At 41.4% G+C, this 16,820-nt stretch overlaps 1 protein-coding gene across 1 annotated transcript in view; it reads right to left on the bottom strand.

The window, feature by feature from the left end:
- Positions 1-247: 247 nt before the first annotated feature.
- Positions 248-16,820, bottom strand: part of Map3k1 (mitogen-activated protein kinase kinase kinase 1) — a 67,247-nt gene continuing 50,674 nt past the window's right edge. The window contains exons 10-21 of the mRNA XM_057789406.1: positions 16,510-16,693; positions 14,430-14,681; positions 12,907-13,028; positions 11,775-11,866; positions 11,396-11,585; positions 9,901-11,134; positions 9,212-9,364; positions 8,250-8,412; positions 6,632-6,763; positions 5,142-5,284; positions 4,339-4,470; positions 248-2,752 (exon numbers count right to left, since the gene is read on the bottom strand). Of these exons, the coding sequence (XP_057645389.1) occupies positions 2,603-2,752; positions 4,339-4,470; positions 5,142-5,284; positions 6,632-6,763; positions 8,250-8,412; positions 9,212-9,364; positions 9,901-11,134; positions 11,396-11,585; positions 11,775-11,866; positions 12,907-13,028; positions 14,430-14,681; positions 16,510-16,693 (2,947 nt within the window). The 3' untranslated portion in view covers positions 248-2,602. The remainder of the gene's footprint in view (positions 2,753-4,338; positions 4,471-5,141; positions 5,285-6,631; positions 6,764-8,249; positions 8,413-9,211; positions 9,365-9,900; positions 11,135-11,395; positions 11,586-11,774; positions 11,867-12,906; positions 13,029-14,429; positions 14,682-16,509; positions 16,694-16,820) is intronic.

Below are 16,820 nucleotides of genomic sequence, written 5' to 3'. Positions count from 1 at the left end.
ATCATAGAAACACAAAGACCAAGGAAGGAGGAAGGTGTGGTTAGAAACTGAAAGAGACTAGAAGAGACTAAGAAAGCAGGACAGTAAAGGCAACCACGACCCTGTTGTGCAGCTTCTGCTGTAGAGGTGTGAGTAGGCACTGGGGTAGAGCAGGATGAAAGGCAGAGACCTTTGCGGTGCTTTCACAACTTCCCTACTAGTATAAAATTATTTAAAAAACCCAAAGTACCAGTCAACTTTTGTTCAAAAACTTTTATTTACTATAAAGACAAAACACCAAAATAGGTACAAATACTATAAAATTGGTTCAAAGGGGTAAAAATTTTAATTAAAATATCTCGATATATTTAAAATAACAAAGGATACATTTAAGCCAAATTTTCTTAACCCAGAGGTTTTCTGTAGCATTTGCTTACACAGTAAGGTGCTAATAGAAGTTAGCCCTTAAGCCCTGGAAGTCTTAGGAATCATAGTCACACAGCACATAGAATGTCATTGTGAAAGCGAACTTTGGCAGAAGAAATTTAAATCTACAGGACACCTGAGGTAGTAGAAACCGGAATAAACAGCAGTAGACGTTATTTACAACTCGAGTACCAAATAACATTAAAAACACAAACATAATTACACAGTACAATTTTCAGTCCAGCTTTGATCCAAAGAAAATAAGAATATTACATCACATTTGCATCGAAAACAAAATACCACAATTACCAGCAAGCTGAGGGAACTGCAAACAAACTCAAACACAGTGATCTTGACATCTGGAGACAGTTTGAGTTTGAAATGTGGTGGGCATGTTGATCTACACAGTAATACTGATTAGCTGAGGTTCCTCAGTTTAGACAGTTTACACCTCTGTCAGATACAGTGCTAATCTGACCAATGATCTTCCAGTATATAAAATGGCAAGAGTGCGTCCTTTAAAGCTTGCACACGAGACTCGGAAACAATCTTATTAGAATTGTGAAAATCCTAAGTAGTCAAAAAAGTAAAAATAAAAAGAAAATAAAAAAGGAAGTCAAGTACAAGACATTTAGCATTACCAAACTTCACATTTCTGAATTATTTTTAACTCTTCAAATATTGCCAATCTTCCAAAACAAAGGAATGTAACATTTCACTAAGAAGCACATTCACATAAAAACTGCCTTTGAAAATGATCTGCAATATATCTCTGTAAACTTATCTTGGAACTTATTTTGCTTCCAATTTGTGTAGTACATTTCAAATGTATTACATATAATATAGCTTATTTAGTTTATCCTGAGTCTTTGAAAATAACCAATTCTATTTCACACTGGCTTCTGAAGAGTTAAAATTTAACATTTCAAAGTTACATTTAATAGCTAATCAGTACTTGATTTAAAAGACAGACATGCAAAAGTCTACCATTTTGCTTCAAGATTCCATGCATCTGAATTAACTCGAAGTTAAGACAATTAAATAGTTGTGCAAATTTCAGGAATTAGTGTGTAAATGAAATTCAATTTTTCTTTCTGAACATTTTCTAAATGCAAAGTAAATTTATTGTTTGTTTAAAAATGTTACTGATTGATAGGTAAGTAAATGAGTGTATCAGCCAGGTCTAGTATAAAACATCATGCATGGCAGAAGGAAAATAGCAGTTATGTTATAATCAGTGGGCATGAATGATGGATTGTTACAAAGAGGAAGATTTAAATGGTGTGAATTTCCTATAGGCTAGCAAAATAATATGAAATAGTTCAGCTAACTTTCAGGTAATCTCGCCCTGCCTTGTGCTGACTCTGAAGTGAGGATTACTTAACCCGCCTGGTGAGGGCAGGCTGACTCATGAAGCCAGTATTTCATTATTCGCCTATGAGAAGAAAACACAACTCTTGCAATAGGCACAGATTTAAAAAACTAGTTCACACCTACTTATATCTTTTTTTTTTTTCTGGTTTGAAGAGATCACCCTTCCCTGAATATTAAACACAAATGAAGGTGAAATGAAAATACAGAACCATATTTTCCAAAAACGAAATGAACGGGCCAACAGTAAAATGCACAATGAACCACAATCAACCACAAGTAAAAAAAAAAGCCAACTGTGGGTGATAAAGAAGTTAATAACTTTTAAAAACACATGTATTTACTGCTACTCATAGCATACTCTGACCTAAAAGAGGCAGACACTGATTTTTTTTTATAGCCAGTGACAAAAAACCCAAACGGAACTGCAGAACCTCCTGCTGTGCTCACCTGACGAAATGGAAGAAGTGACACATGAAAACAGACCCTGAGCCCTCAGCTGCTAATATTGCTGAAAAAGTGCTCCAAAAATAAATTTATGCTTCTGTTATTTAGTCATGCAAACTCCATCGCTTTCCTGTTCACCTAGAGCCAGTCCTTTGAAAGGCACGGTTTACAGTTTCTGCACAAGTTGTGGACTTTTGCATATTGAGCTTAGGTACAGATCATGATTTGTCAATCACATACTTAGGTAAGGGTTCGCTACTGGCCTCATCTCTAGCTGTTCAGTGGCATGATGGCCAGTAGATTATCAATGTGGTTGCCCACAAGTTCTTTTTATTCTTTCCTTGTTGCACATTCTGTCTCCACTATAGTTAACAATTAACTACCAAGTCGTACGGAAGACAGGATGCTTCAGTAGCTCTCTTGATGGAGGTCTGTCCTGAGGTTGAAGTTCTAAACAACGCAGAGCCACATCACGCAGACCTGGGGACAGATGTGATGGGATGGATGGCGCAGTAGTCGCACTGGCAATCTGCAGGAGACAAAACCAGAGCACTGAACTTTCCATAATAACTTTGCACAGAACACAGGCATCATTTTCATAGCCTCTATGAGTGTGCATCTATGTGGTAATACAGGGTGTTCTTCCTCAGTGTTGGACAAATCCTGATTCTTTGTACCAAAAAGTACAAACAACTTTTTATTTCTCTTTTGAGCACAGACTCTTCTGGGCACAGGCTGCTGGATCTTTCTTCAGTCACAGTTGTGCACTACCAAGCCCAGACAAGAGCTGACTATTCTATAAACAGGTAGAGAATGAATCTAAATAATGTAAACCTACCACTTACTCATAATCACAATAAAACTCTCCCTTTTCTTCACCTTAGCAACTTCATGGATCATTACTGAAAAATGCAAAATGACAGAGTCAAAAAAAAGGCCTTAAAAAGTCTGAGATCTAGGAACACTGAGTGGATGCACACAGCCGTGATCCCCTAGTGTTGTCTATCTAGAGACACTGAGTGGATGCATATGCTTTTTAACACACCATAAGACAAAAACCAAACCAAAATGACATCCCTTTGTACCTGCCCAAGAGTAATCACTCACTGCTCTTGTTTTTCCTTCACAGGGAAAAAAAAAAAACCCAACTATTTCTGTTGAATACCTCATTTAATTCATGTTTGAAGTGCTCTAGCCATAGTGCACTGCCTGGCCCTAAATTTGAAACACTTTGAAACATGGAGTAAATTTCTTATAAGGAGCACAGATAAGTCAAAAAAGTGTTCTGAAGATTTTGGAAGTAGAGCCAGGTGTGGTGGGGCACACCTTTAATCCCAGCACTCAGGTAGATCAGACCAGCCAGGACTACATAGGGACCCTATCTCACTGCCCCCCTTCCAAAAGAAAACAAAACTGGGGAAGTAGGACTAGAGGGAAAAATGCTTGCCATGCAAGCTTGATGGTCTGAGCTGGGATCCCCAGAACCCATGCAAAAAACCAGGTATGATAGCTGGGAGGTGGTGGAGCATGCCTTTTAATCCCAGCACTTGGGAGTTCCAGGACAGGCCCCACAGCTAAGCGGAGCAACCTTGTCTTGCAAAACCAAAATAACAAATCAAAAACAAACAACATCAACAAAGAACCCAGATATGAGAATGCTTGTCTGTAAGTCTAGCACCTCTACAGTAAGACTGGGGGCAGGAGAATCTTCTACAAGTTTATAGGCCAGAAATCCTGGACTATGCAGTGTTGTGGTCAACAAAAGTATCCCTCCTCAAACGAGAAGAAGAGCAAGGGCCAAATGGCATGGCATGCACATACTCTTAAATACAAACATCTACATACATAATCCATACACAAAAATAAGAAAACAGGTATCTTTTTTAAATTGGTAGACAGAGACCAGCAACCATCTGTCCCCACAATTTCAGGGAATCTGACTCCCTTTTCTGGCCTCTGCAGTCACCAGACATGCATGAGCTACACAAACATATGTGCAGGCAAAATACTCACACACCTAACAGCAAACAAATAAACAACGATTAGTAGGGCCAATTCATGGGAATCTGACTTCTCCCAATTTCAGTACAAAAAAATCTGTCACCTCATAATTACCTTAAATATCAAAGCAAGATGATTGGAGTGTTTTTCTGCATTCCAAGGTGGTTTTGCACAAGCCATTTCTATAATAGCGCAGCCAACACTCCATACATCACAGCTCCTACCATACTGCTGACCTCTTAGTACCTAAAACAAAGCAGTTAATTGGAAATGTGACTTACTTAAGAGAGATCTATTTCTTTATGTATGAGTTCAGAGCAAATAGTGGTACAAACAGCAATTACATGAACTACTTGAAATCCCATTAACAAGCTTAATATCCACATGGCACAGAGATAAATATCACAGGATTCCAAAGCAGCCCCCTCCTCCTAAACAGTGGGGCAAGGGAACAAGTCAACACTACACTGAGCACGAAGAGCTATGAGCTCAGGAGAGGCCACATTCACAAGTGCGTACTATGTTAAGATACCGGCAGACAAGGCCAGCTCTGGCTTACCTCCTTTCAGGAAGGAAAGGTAACTTTTGCATATTGCTACCACACGTAGTTTTGTTTTACCATAAAACAACTATTACGAACTAACCCCACAATTTTGTGTTAAATTTGCTTTGTGTTAAGTTCATGTTAATTGTGTTGAAGAAGCCTTTAAGCAAATGTATGAAGATTTATCTTTTGTAATCTTGTTAAGAAAAACGGAAAGACAAAAAGGAAGGTACTAAACTACAGGGTACTATTAAAAACCAACTTCTAGGGTCGTGGACTTGCAATCAGTTAAGTTTGTTCTGGATCTTACTGTGAAATACCCTGGCACAATGCCCCACAGGACTGTTACATTACACACAATGCCACTTCTTACCTCAGGTGCCATGAATGCAATTGTCCCCAGTAACTGTCCCTGAAACTCCCCTGCACCGGTTCCTTTTGATGCCAACCTGGCAGCAGCTCCAAAATCTGCAATTCTCAGCCTCTGCCCTGTGCTGTCAATGAGCAGATTGGCACCTGTCAACAGAAACAGCAGATGACCTGGCATGTTAAAATCAAGTAAGGACTTGCTGAGAGCCTCCTGAAGTTCCACTAATGAACTAAACAATGTACAGTCACAGCCTCAGGGAAAGCTGCTCGTGTCTTCCTTGTTCCATTTCTGCTGAAGGCACAGTAGTGCTCTTTAGGGTAACTAACCTAAAACCTCAAGAGAAAATTCTGAAGGTCAAAGTTATAAGGCCCACAGAGATAAAGGAATACACTTAAAGACCCATTAAAGAAAGGATTAAAACCCTTAAAATGATGATTTTGGCAAAATCTATCCAGAATTCAAATTTTGGTACAATTTACATTTTAGAACCAAGTAGTGTTGTTGATACATACTAACACACGCCAATTTAAACCATATGCTTATTTCATAATCATAGTTTCAATATTCTAAACATTACTCTAATACTCAAGAGATTCCTAACAGAAAAGTCAAATTGCCTTTTTTTTTTTTTTTTTTTTTTTTTTTTTTTTTTTTTTTGCGAGACAGGGTTTCTCTGTAGCTTTGGAGCCAGTCCTGGCACTAGCTCTTGTAGACCAGGCTGGCCTCAAACTCACAGGGATCTGCCTGCCTCTGCCTCCCAAGTGCTGAGATTAAAGGGGTGCGCCACCACCGCCCAGCTAATAAATATAGTCTTAACTGCAAGATTTGACAGACTGACTGACTTACTTCTCCCCGACCCTCCACACCCTCTTAACAGGATTTCTCTGTGTAAACCGCACTGGCTGTCTAGGAACTTTCTCTATAGACCAGGCTGGCCTAGAACTCACAGATATCTGCCTGTCTCTGCCTCCCAAATTCTGGGATTTAAGGTGTGTGCCACCACCACCCAGCTATGACTTTTTTTAAGTTTATGATGTACCAATTATTTCAGAAAAACCAAGAACAGGGATCTCCTGGAGATACATCATAATGCCAAGACAGGGGATCAGAGTCCTCGGTTCTACACTTCTTGTCAAGTCACACCCTGTTTCTTGTATTGAACACACTGCCCTATATAATGAGAAAGGTGGGCTGAAGACCTTTTTTTGTTTTTTGAGACAGGGTTTTTCTGTGTAGCCCTGGCTGTCCTAGAGCTCGCTCTCTAGACCTGGTTGCTCTTGAACTTAGAGATCTGCCTGCCTGCCTCCCAAGTACTGGGATTAAAGGAGTGCACCACCACTGCCTGGTGACTAAAGACTCTTAAGGGTCCTTTTAGTTCTAATATTCAGAGGATTATTTAATACCAAACTTAAAAACTTGTGTTAGAAACCATCACAGGTCAAGGTTAAAGATTACATTTGCCTTCTTGTCATGAGAAAACACTGGGCTCTTACCTTTGACATCTCTGTGAATGATCTGGTTCTCGTGGAGATACGAAAGGCCACGGAGTAACTGTTCAGTATAGTTAATGACTACTGACTCCTTGAAAGCTCCATATTTACTCAAGAGATGAGCCACAGACCCTCCTGAAAGACAAACAGATTTGTGTGAACCTGACCAGAACTACACTTGTTTACTGCACTCTAGTTTCTTAAGCTTACTATGAGCACATATGAAATGTTAAACTCATAGCATATCAGAAGTAAAATTGATTTCCTATATTACCTCAAAACTGTAAATTAGGAAGCATTTTCTACAGAACCCTAATGAAACCAGGGTCAAGATTTCAGGAAACACTAAAAGTTATACATTTTAGACTGAACTATTTCGGCAATGTAGAATCTTTCTTTTTCAATCTAAGTGTATAAACTATTACAGAATTAAGTAAACAACACTGATCATTTATTTAGCAGAAGGTAAAGAGCAGGGGAGGAGCAAGAAGGCAATCAGGCATCAAATACCACGTACAAGCTCTGATGGGACAAGCCAAAAACTCAATGAGCCTCACTTATTGATACTTGTAAGAGCCAACTTATCGGTTCTGTATGTCCAAGAAAAACAACAGGGAAATAAGGGACTGAAGAACTCTTGGGTGTCCCTGGGGAGACAGCTCAGTAGGTAGAGTGCCTGCCATGCATGTATGGAGACCTGAGTTCAATCCCCAGAACTAACACTAAAAACCCAGGCACGGTGGTATGTGACTGTAGCCTCGGTATGGGTCAGCCAGCTTAGCACATCTGATGAGCTTCAGGTTCAGAGGGACCCTGTCTCGGAAAACAAAGGTGAAGCGGGACTGATGTAACACACCCACCACCTTGGATCAGATACCCACATGCACACATATGCATGCACATGTGCAAACATCCACACTAGTAAGCACACATAAACATGAACTAGAAATGTACTCTTAAATCACAGAAGAACTTAAATAATTGCCTAAATAAGATAGCTGTCCCATCTTAAATCACTGTTCTACATATTACAGAAGTAAGTTCAGTCTGTGTTTAAGAGATGAGGTTTAACTTTATGCCTCACTACTGCTTTATCTGCAGGAAGGTTTTCAAATTATATATTAATTTATTTCGTTTTTTTTGAGACAGATTCTCACCTATTATAGCATGGGCTGAGCTTGAACAGACCACTCTCCTGTCTCAGCCTCTTGAGTGCTCTGATCTCAGGCACATATAACTGCTCAATAACTTTATTTTTATACTGTTAGAGACATTTTTTAAACTGATGACTATTCAGAAAAATACTGAATTTATATTATCCAGGTTTGAAACAAAATAAAACAAAACAAAATCACTCTTCAGAAAGGTTGCTGGGTTGGGGAATATCACTTAGCAGTAAAGAACTTGCGTAGCCTGTACAAGTCTCTGGGCTCAATCCCAAGTACAACAAAACAAAACACCAAGATGGAAAGACTTTAAAGTTTACTCTATTTAAAAATAGATAAATACTTTTTGTGTATACTTGTATATTAGTAATAATTTATTTATTTTTAAATGAAGCATTCAGTAAGTAGAGGGGAGCTGAGTCTGTGTGCTCACTCATGCTCTACACCGAGCATACCCGCCATCCATTCGATGAAGAGGTTGTAGTTGCTCTTTTCACATGTGGCACCCAGCATCCTGATGATGTTCGGATGGTTCAGGTGGCTCATCATTCTGATCTCTTCCCTTAATGCTTCCACCACTTCTTCCTGCTCAGAAGACGTGTTTCTGACGTAAGTCACCTGTTTTAATAAACATGTTAACAAGGTTTTGAGTTTTGATGTTCTTTGTTTTCAAAACAACCTGATCTAAAACAGACAAATCCAAACTATTTTAGATATAGACAACAAATGGCATTTACCCTCATGGATGCAGGATTCTTTACATAAAACCAACAAATCAACAGAGAAACACAAGTCAGGTACTTTTAGACAATAAGGATATAGCTTAATAAACTGTAAAAAAAAATTAGAAAAATGATAAAAGGGGAGGGTGCTGTAGCCAAGATTGCAACTATAGAAAAACAGTAAAAATGAAAACAGCCAACTACAGAGGAATAAACAATAAGTTTAATGAAAAGTTATTATTTTTGCATTTTGTATGCTCATTCTATGTATTATGTAGATATCCTCACTGAATGTATTTGTAAGTACGTTCATTACAGAAGGCAAATGACAGACCATCAACTGGCATAGGCGGAGAGGGGCAGAACGACAAACCATTGTTCTGACCATCCTGATACTGTATCTTACAATGATCAGCCTCAACTTTTAATAACAGAATTTATGTGTGTGCTGCTTTTTGCAACATCTACTTTGAGCCTGAAGCTTTTCAACTGTCAAGTGTGGTGGCACAATCCTATAATCCAAACACTAGGGAAGTAGAGGCACGATGGTCCCAAGCCTGAAGCTACGCAGTGTGGCCGTCTCGGAAAGCAAAGCAAACACAGGTGACACTAGAGCATGAGACACCAGCGTCTCATCCTTTGTCCTAGCTGCACATTCTTCACTGCAGTCTGAACCCTGTGCTCCCGATACCAACCTGTTTAACAGCCATTAACGTTCCAGTCCCTACATCTTGTGCTTGGTAACAAGAAGAAAATGCTCCAAGGCCTATTTGCTGCCCTTTCAGCCATTCGGTGTCTTCTCTATAAGGCTGCTTTGCTTTGGTATGTCCTGGCAGAGTCTCTGGGGTCTGCATACGAAATAAAAACAACCATTTTACTGTTAAAAGAGCATGATCTTGGGCTGGAGAGATGGCTCAGAGGTTAAGAGCACTGGCTGCTCTTCCAGAGGTCCTGAGTTCAATTCTCAGCAATCACATGGTGGCTCACAACCATCTGTAATGAGATCTGGCGCCCTCTTCTGGCGTGCGGGCATACGTGGAGGCAGAATGTTGTATACATAAGAAATAAATAAATAAATTTTAATAAAAAAAAGAGCATGATCTTGTAAAATTGGTCTGTTACTACTGAAATTCCCAAACCACCTATAAATTTGATCTCTGAATGGACAATGTTAGCAATAATATCAAAGGTATAAGTGATAGTCATTTCAGAATCAGTCAGAAGTACCTCAGAAATGTGCTGAGTACTGCCATTGCAATGACTCAAAATTATTACTACACACTTAATTACATACGGAAAACTCTTGCAGTCATCTCAAAAGCACCATTTCTCCTAGATCTTACCACATCCCAAGGAAACTGTGAGATCTGAAGACTATACTCACATCCTGCTGGATGATGATGATATCTTCTCCATTTTCCACCTGTAGCTGAGGAACTATGGGGAGGGCATCTTGGGATGCTGACATTGCCATGGCAATTGCTAAAGCTTCTTCTTCTTCAGCTTCCATCTTTTCTTTGCACTTTTGATTATGATTGACGTCATCTTTGTACGTATCATCATTTTCAGCCTTTTCAGGAGAGAGGACAGCAACTTCAGACTTAAAAGTGACTGTTGTGTCACTTGAAGGCATGGATGCTTCAAGAAGGTCCTCGATACTGGAGTTGAGCTCGGTGTTGACATCTAATCTGCACTTGTCCTCCACTGGGGTGAACACTGTCTTGTCGCTGGGGACAGCGGCGTCGCCTCTGGAAGCACTGCTCAGGTCAAGTGTCATGCTGTTTTCTGAGGCATCCCCCAGTTTGCTTGTGCTACCTGGGACGGGTCGAGATGGCTTTGGCCTGTGTATGTTACTGGAGGGTGGGGGTCTTGATTGGGTAAAGACTGGAGAGAGTTTATCTGAGTCTCTGTTTTCAGAGCAGTTCCTCTGGAATTGTAGAGAAAACTTGCGCTGTGTTTGAGGAGACGCGGAAGGTATTTTGCAGGGAACAAATGCCTGAGGTCTATGCTTAGAAACATCTGTTACAGAGCCAGCTGGAACAGATGGGGCAGATGAACAAGGGGTTGATACTGCTGGAAACATCTGGGAATGAGACAAAGGAGAGGAGTTCAAACACTGACTGTGGGGTCTGCCTTTTGTTTGAACCATTGGCTTTGGTTGCTCCGTTGTAGTTGAACTAGGAAGTCCTAGGGAAATGCCAGCCAGTCTGTCAGAAATGTCCTCTGAACTGACACTCAGTCTCGTAGCACATAATCCTTTTCCAGTTTTCTCTAAATGGACTGTGTGCTGAAGGGAACTGTTTTCTGGATAGTTGGTAGGGCCCACGGCCTGCAAGAAGCTGTCCTGTTGATCATCCAAAGTGTCTTCCACACCCATCTGGATGACCTCAGCAATCTCTACCTCATCTGCAATCGCCAGCAAACGCCGGCGCATTCTGGTGAAGTGAGTGGAACCAGAAGCAGTCAGCATCATTACCAGCTTGGAAAACACAGCGGGCACTGAAGTCACCATTCTTGCAGAGCTCAAATATATCCTTCGAGACAGTTTGCCAACCATTGAGTGGGAATTATCAATGGACTGCAAAGTGAAGGTCAAGAGGGACAGCAGCTTCTTATACCTGAAAGACAAACAAAGCAAAGCGCCTTCAATTAGCACATGAGTACAAATTACTGAAAAAATACGTATATTTCTTAAAAGGCAACTCATAGCCTGCCCTTGTACACAAAAACCATTTTGGGACAAAGATTTTGTGAATGTTTAACTAAAAGTAGCCTACTCTTTAGTTTCTATAATCAAGGACTAAGGTATTAGTATACACCACTTGGGGGATATGTGAGCAACTAGGAAGAGGGGTACTGATTTCCACAAGAAAGATTACCTGATTTCAACAGGCTCAGCTTGAGAGACGTCAGTACTGAAGATATGAGGATAAAATTCAGCAGGAAATTCCAACAGCAATCTGTCTATAAGACACAGGCGGCCTAGGAGTTCTTGCCAGCTGTTTGATTCAGCTTGGTTTCCAAGAATACAACTTAAGACATAATCAACACCACCAACACCAATGGATCCTACAGAAGTAAAAACAAATGATGGAGAAACAGTGTCATAGAATTAAATTAACTCCTATTTTAAAAACAGTTGAGTGAATGAATCAATTTATAAAATTACTTCAATATTTTATAACAGTCCTATGCGAAATCTTAGGTCCAGGAAAACAGTAAGTTGTGCTATACGAACTTTAAAGTAGAAGTCATTACCAGCTTTCAGTATTTCTCTCCCAACTGCCAACTCTCCTGCTTGGCCCTTGCACAGCTCCAGCAGTGTTGATATGGACAGCTGACTCGTGCGGCTACAAAGAAACCAAAGTGACCTTTATTAATTCCTGGCAGTGGGTCAACAACTCACTGATGAGGAGCAAATATTATGAGATCTCTCTCCAGTATTTCTTATGTTTTCAATTGTTCAAGCAATTACCTGGGATAAACAACCAACTGCAGAGCTCCAGAAAGTGGGCTGCTCAACACCTGCCATCTGAACCCATCCTCGTACTGAAAAACATCATCTGCCCTGCTCAAGAACACACTCTCTACAAAACTAACTCGTGACTGGGACATAAAACAGAGGGAGACCACTCTAACAGAACAGCAGAAGCAAAGCAAGGGAGGTGGAAGAGTGGTGGCCAGTCAAGCCGTGCTGCGATGTGCGGACAGGAACTCCAAGCGGTAACCATGCTCATTAAACAGAGTGAGCTTTTCTGGTCACAGATCTAAAGGAAGCGTGGCCTGTGCTCACTTTTTTTTTTTTTGGTTTTTCGAGACAGGGTTTCTCTGTGGCTTTGGAGCCTGTCCTGGAACTCGCTCTGTAGACCAGGCTGGTCTCAAACTCACAGAGATCCGCCTGCCTCTGCCTCCCAAGTGCTGGGATTAAAGGCGTGCGCCACCACCGCCGGCTTCTGCGCTCACTTTTACTGTCACCGTTCTTCACTGTCAGTTTTGAAGATACCGTGGGAAGATATGAAACTTCCAAAGTTAAAAACGCTCATAATGGAACAGGACTCCTTTTGAACCCACGGAGGCAGAGACAGGATGTGACACATGCTCTCTGAAGCAACTTCACTCCTATGGTTCTATAGGCCACTCAGTGTTCTTGTCGCCTGGGTTTCAGACTAACACTACAATCCTAACACATCACATGTGCAGCCCCACGCAGTCTGCTGGCCTGGCTTTTACCTGCCACTGGGGTTTCTTTCCCTAGTCCTTACAAGCTCTAAGCCCTATGTTTTAGTTTCGACCTCATATTACAAAATAATAATATTCGAAGATTCACTAGCACAGGTGTATCAAATACTAAGTATGAGGTGGGGCCAGGAATTTTAAAGTGAGGCCTTACCTATTGGCATCTGCACACTTGACCAGGATGGTGTCTACAACTGGCCGGAGAAGTCTCTGAAGTTTGATTCTTTCTGCCAGACTGTGGCAAGGTGTATATACCAGCATGGCTCTCAATGTTTTCTGGGGAGGAAAGAAGCCTGAAGGTTAGTTTAACTACATTCAAAATGCATCAAAGAAAATGTCCCAAGCTGAGATAATCTGATAATTATTTCTGGATAATTATCCAGAAATGGATAACCCAGTGGTGCTAACCAGAGCACTGGTGCATGATTTCAGCTGGAGGTGGAATCAAGGTTTCTAACATCTGTTCCATGTCCAGATGTCCTTGGCTACTCCCAGCTCAACTAACATGGTGCTCTAGTGGTAAAAGGTTTTTGAGGTCACTGAACTCTGACCCCAATTTATATTCATAGTCACTTACACTTCTCAGAAGGAACATTCACTAGACCCAACTATGAGGGTGTTAGAAAAAAAAAAAAGATTACAAGAGACTGAAGTTTAAACAGATTAGGTAAGAAATTAGACCAGTGAGATGGCTCAGTGACCAATGGCACTTGTCACCAAACCTGACAGTCTTGAGTTTGAGCCCCTGAACCCCATGGAGCTAACTGGTTTCTGCCAGTGCCCTCTTATTTCCACAGGCGGCTGTGAAACACGCACCCTATCCCTCTCCACTAACCCTTAGGCAGGGATTCTTGAGGGTGTGTGAATTTGAGCTCCAGAGGTCACGTGGCAGTGCCTGCAGACCGTTGTGGTTAGCATCTTAACTGTGAGCTGATGTGAGCCATGTACTGTGTGTATATGCCTGTCTTTCCCAGCCTCCTGACAGGATGCAATGTGGCCAGGAGTCTCTGCCACTGTGACTTCTCTACCACGATGGGCTGTCACCAGAACTGTAAGCCACAACAAACCCTTCCTTCCTGAAGTTTCTCCTGTCACAGTCACTGGAAAGAAACTGAGAGAATATGGGACCATTTTCTGTAAAAACCTTCTGAATTTTCTCACATGTTTACTGAAGCCAAGAACAATTTTTATTAAAAATAAATATTCATTAATGTTTTCATGCAGCAAAACAAACAAACAACAACAAACTCAAAGGAAACTTTCTAACTCTTGTCTTGCCTAGTTGTTTCTGTTCCTGAGACAGGGTCTCCTATTCCCAGGCTAGCACTGAACCCCCAGGATAGCTCGAGATCAACTTAACTCCTGATCCTCTACACCCCCTTCATCACCATCAAGAAGTTTGGTCATATATAATGTATTCATTCAAGAAAATGTATGAATAGCAAGACATTATTACTACACAGGATAAAAGTAAATAAGAAACCATGAGCAGATTAAAATGAGTAAAATTATATAGAGATAAAATGGGATATGGCAATTTCTTAGAACTATGGGATAAAAAAATTGATTTTCTAAAGTTAATTTAGGTAAAGTATTTACTGTTTCTTAAATTTGATACCTACAAAAGACCAAAGAAAGAAAGCTCATAAAGATATGGTTATGGAATAATGTACTTACTAAAGCAGCAACGTACACTTTGTAGACAGGGTCGGCACAGACTATGGACAGGATGCTGCAGCACGCCTCCACCACATCCCCTGAGATGCTGGTCTGGGAAGACCCGCTGGCGGCTCCTCCAGAATTTCCAGTGCTCTCCCCGTTTGCCAACAACAGGGCCCCACTAACGTCATGAGAAAGACGCCGGAGGGCCATCTCTCTTACATTCCAGTTTCTAGAAAATAAGCAGCCAACGAGTTCCATTCCAAACACCTATAATGAACAAACACAATGTGATGAGAAATTAATGAACCTATGGTAAATTAAGAACGGTTTCTGATAATTAAAGAAAAATCAGCCACTTCCCAATTCTTTATTACACTTAATAATTTGTCAAATTTTTACAATTAAAAATTTTAGTAATATATACACATTCTTATGTGGGGGCATGAATGTACACGGCATGTTTGCACACTGTGGAGTCCAGGGGTCAACCTCGGGTGGTGTTTCCAGAAGCTGTTCACTTTGGCTTTCTTTTCTGAGATGGAGTCTTCTAGTAGGCTCACCGACTAGGCTAGGCTAACTGGTCACTGAGCCCCACGGGTCCACCTGTCTCACCTTTCCAGAGCTGGGACTGCAAGCACACCAACACAGCCAGCTTTCTACAGGATGCTGGACAACAAACGCAGGATACCCTGCAAACACTTGACTATCTGCCCAGCGCCTTGATTGTCAACTCCAGGGTACTTAGAAATGTCTGGCGTGTCTATTGAGGACTTTCTCTTTTCTCTCTTTCTCTTGGTTTTTCCGTCACAAGGTTCTCTGTGTAGCCCTGGCTGTTCTGGAACTAGCTTTGTAAACCAGCCTGCCTTTGCCTCACGAGTGCTAGGATTAAGGGCTGCGCACCCACTCCCTGGCTGCACTGACTCTAAATTAGGCTAGTTGAGACAGGAAGACCCGCCCTACATGTGGTCAGCACCAGTTCATGAGCTGAGGTCCTTGGTCGGAATAAGGAGGAGAAATGAGCTGACGAGCCACTCCTCTCCCTTTGCTTCTGGCCTGCAGATGCAATGTGACCAATCATCCTGGTCCTGTAGCCATGCTTGCCTCTGTGGCTGGCTGTATGCTTTGAACTGTAAATTCCAACAAATCCTTTGCTCTATGATTACTTCTTCAGGTATCTGGTCACAGCAACAAGACACATGACTAAAACATGGTGTCTCTCAACTTGAAACGCTAGTTACTTCAACACATAGGACATGAGCTTCTTGCACTGCCTCAGTTTCAATCCACCTTACAGGACGCCCTAAGGCATAAGCAAAACACAGCCAATGAGAGCCTTGCTAGAATGGCACCTAACAGCTCAGAATCCACTCAGAGTTCTCCGAGTTCCTCAGACAGACAGGGCCTTTGCAGAATACTGTTCACAAATCAGATGGAAGAATTAAGTTGTGTCTATAAACTCTGTGGATTTGATCAGCTTGGTAAGGAGCAGGGGGTTAACATGGAGAGTGTGTTTCAAGGCTCACAAAGCAGAAAGGCAGCACATTCTATGATGGAGTTAATGTCTTACAACTGCTCATGACCTGGCTTCACTACCATCTCACTACCTCTCCTGGGAGCAATGGCTATAGACCCTATATTTAAAAATATAGCAAGCATCCAGCAACCAATGAAATAATTTTTAAGTTGGCCAACCAAAATCTGTGTTTACTGAAGACGAGAAACTGTTCTGAGGAGGTAAAGGCAACCAAAACACCAAACCCAAGAACATTCTAAATCCTTACTAATCCTCTCAGCAAGCGCCTGTTATATAGCAGCATACAGGAACGAGAAACTGGGTTTAAATGGCCGCAAATAGAATCACTTGTCAGGAATGGGGGTTAAACATGAGGCAAGTCAGCATCAAAGAGGAGAATTTTCCTTTCTTGCACAGCCTTTTACACATCTAGGTAGGTGAAAACTACAAAGAAACTTTCAAGTGTGAACTGCAGCACACATGCAGAAAGGCCAGGAGTCACACTAGCGAAGCGTTTTCCTAAATTAGAAGCAACCGAGGGAAAGGACAAGCACAAGAGCTGAACAACGAAGAACTGTTCACCTGGATCCACGGCTCAGCCAGCTCTTTGTAAGCAGGAGGGATCTGCTGGGTTCCATAATGAGTAAGGTTAAAGTTGCTTTCTTGGTTCCTTCTTTGTGACCCAGCCACAGGCTGCTGTGGGGAGACGGGCTGCGGTACAGTTCGCAGGGAGGCAGGCGAATCCACTGGACTCGACAGCTCGTGGCTAAAATCAAAGATTACAAAACTTGTTGCAAAATATTAACAGACAGAAGTCACACTTGGCACTTTGAGACAAGGCTTCACTGTAGCTCAGGCTAGCCTTGAATTCATGATCCTCCTGCCTCAGCCTC

Source organism: Chionomys nivalis, chromosome 15 (genome assembly GCF_950005125.1).
Source record: "Chionomys nivalis chromosome 15, mChiNiv1.1, whole genome shotgun sequence".
NCBI lineage: Eukaryota > Metazoa > Chordata > Mammalia > Rodentia > Cricetidae > Chionomys > Chionomys nivalis.
Note: the sequence above shows the minus strand (reverse complement) of the source record. Positions and strands in the feature narration are given on the sequence as shown.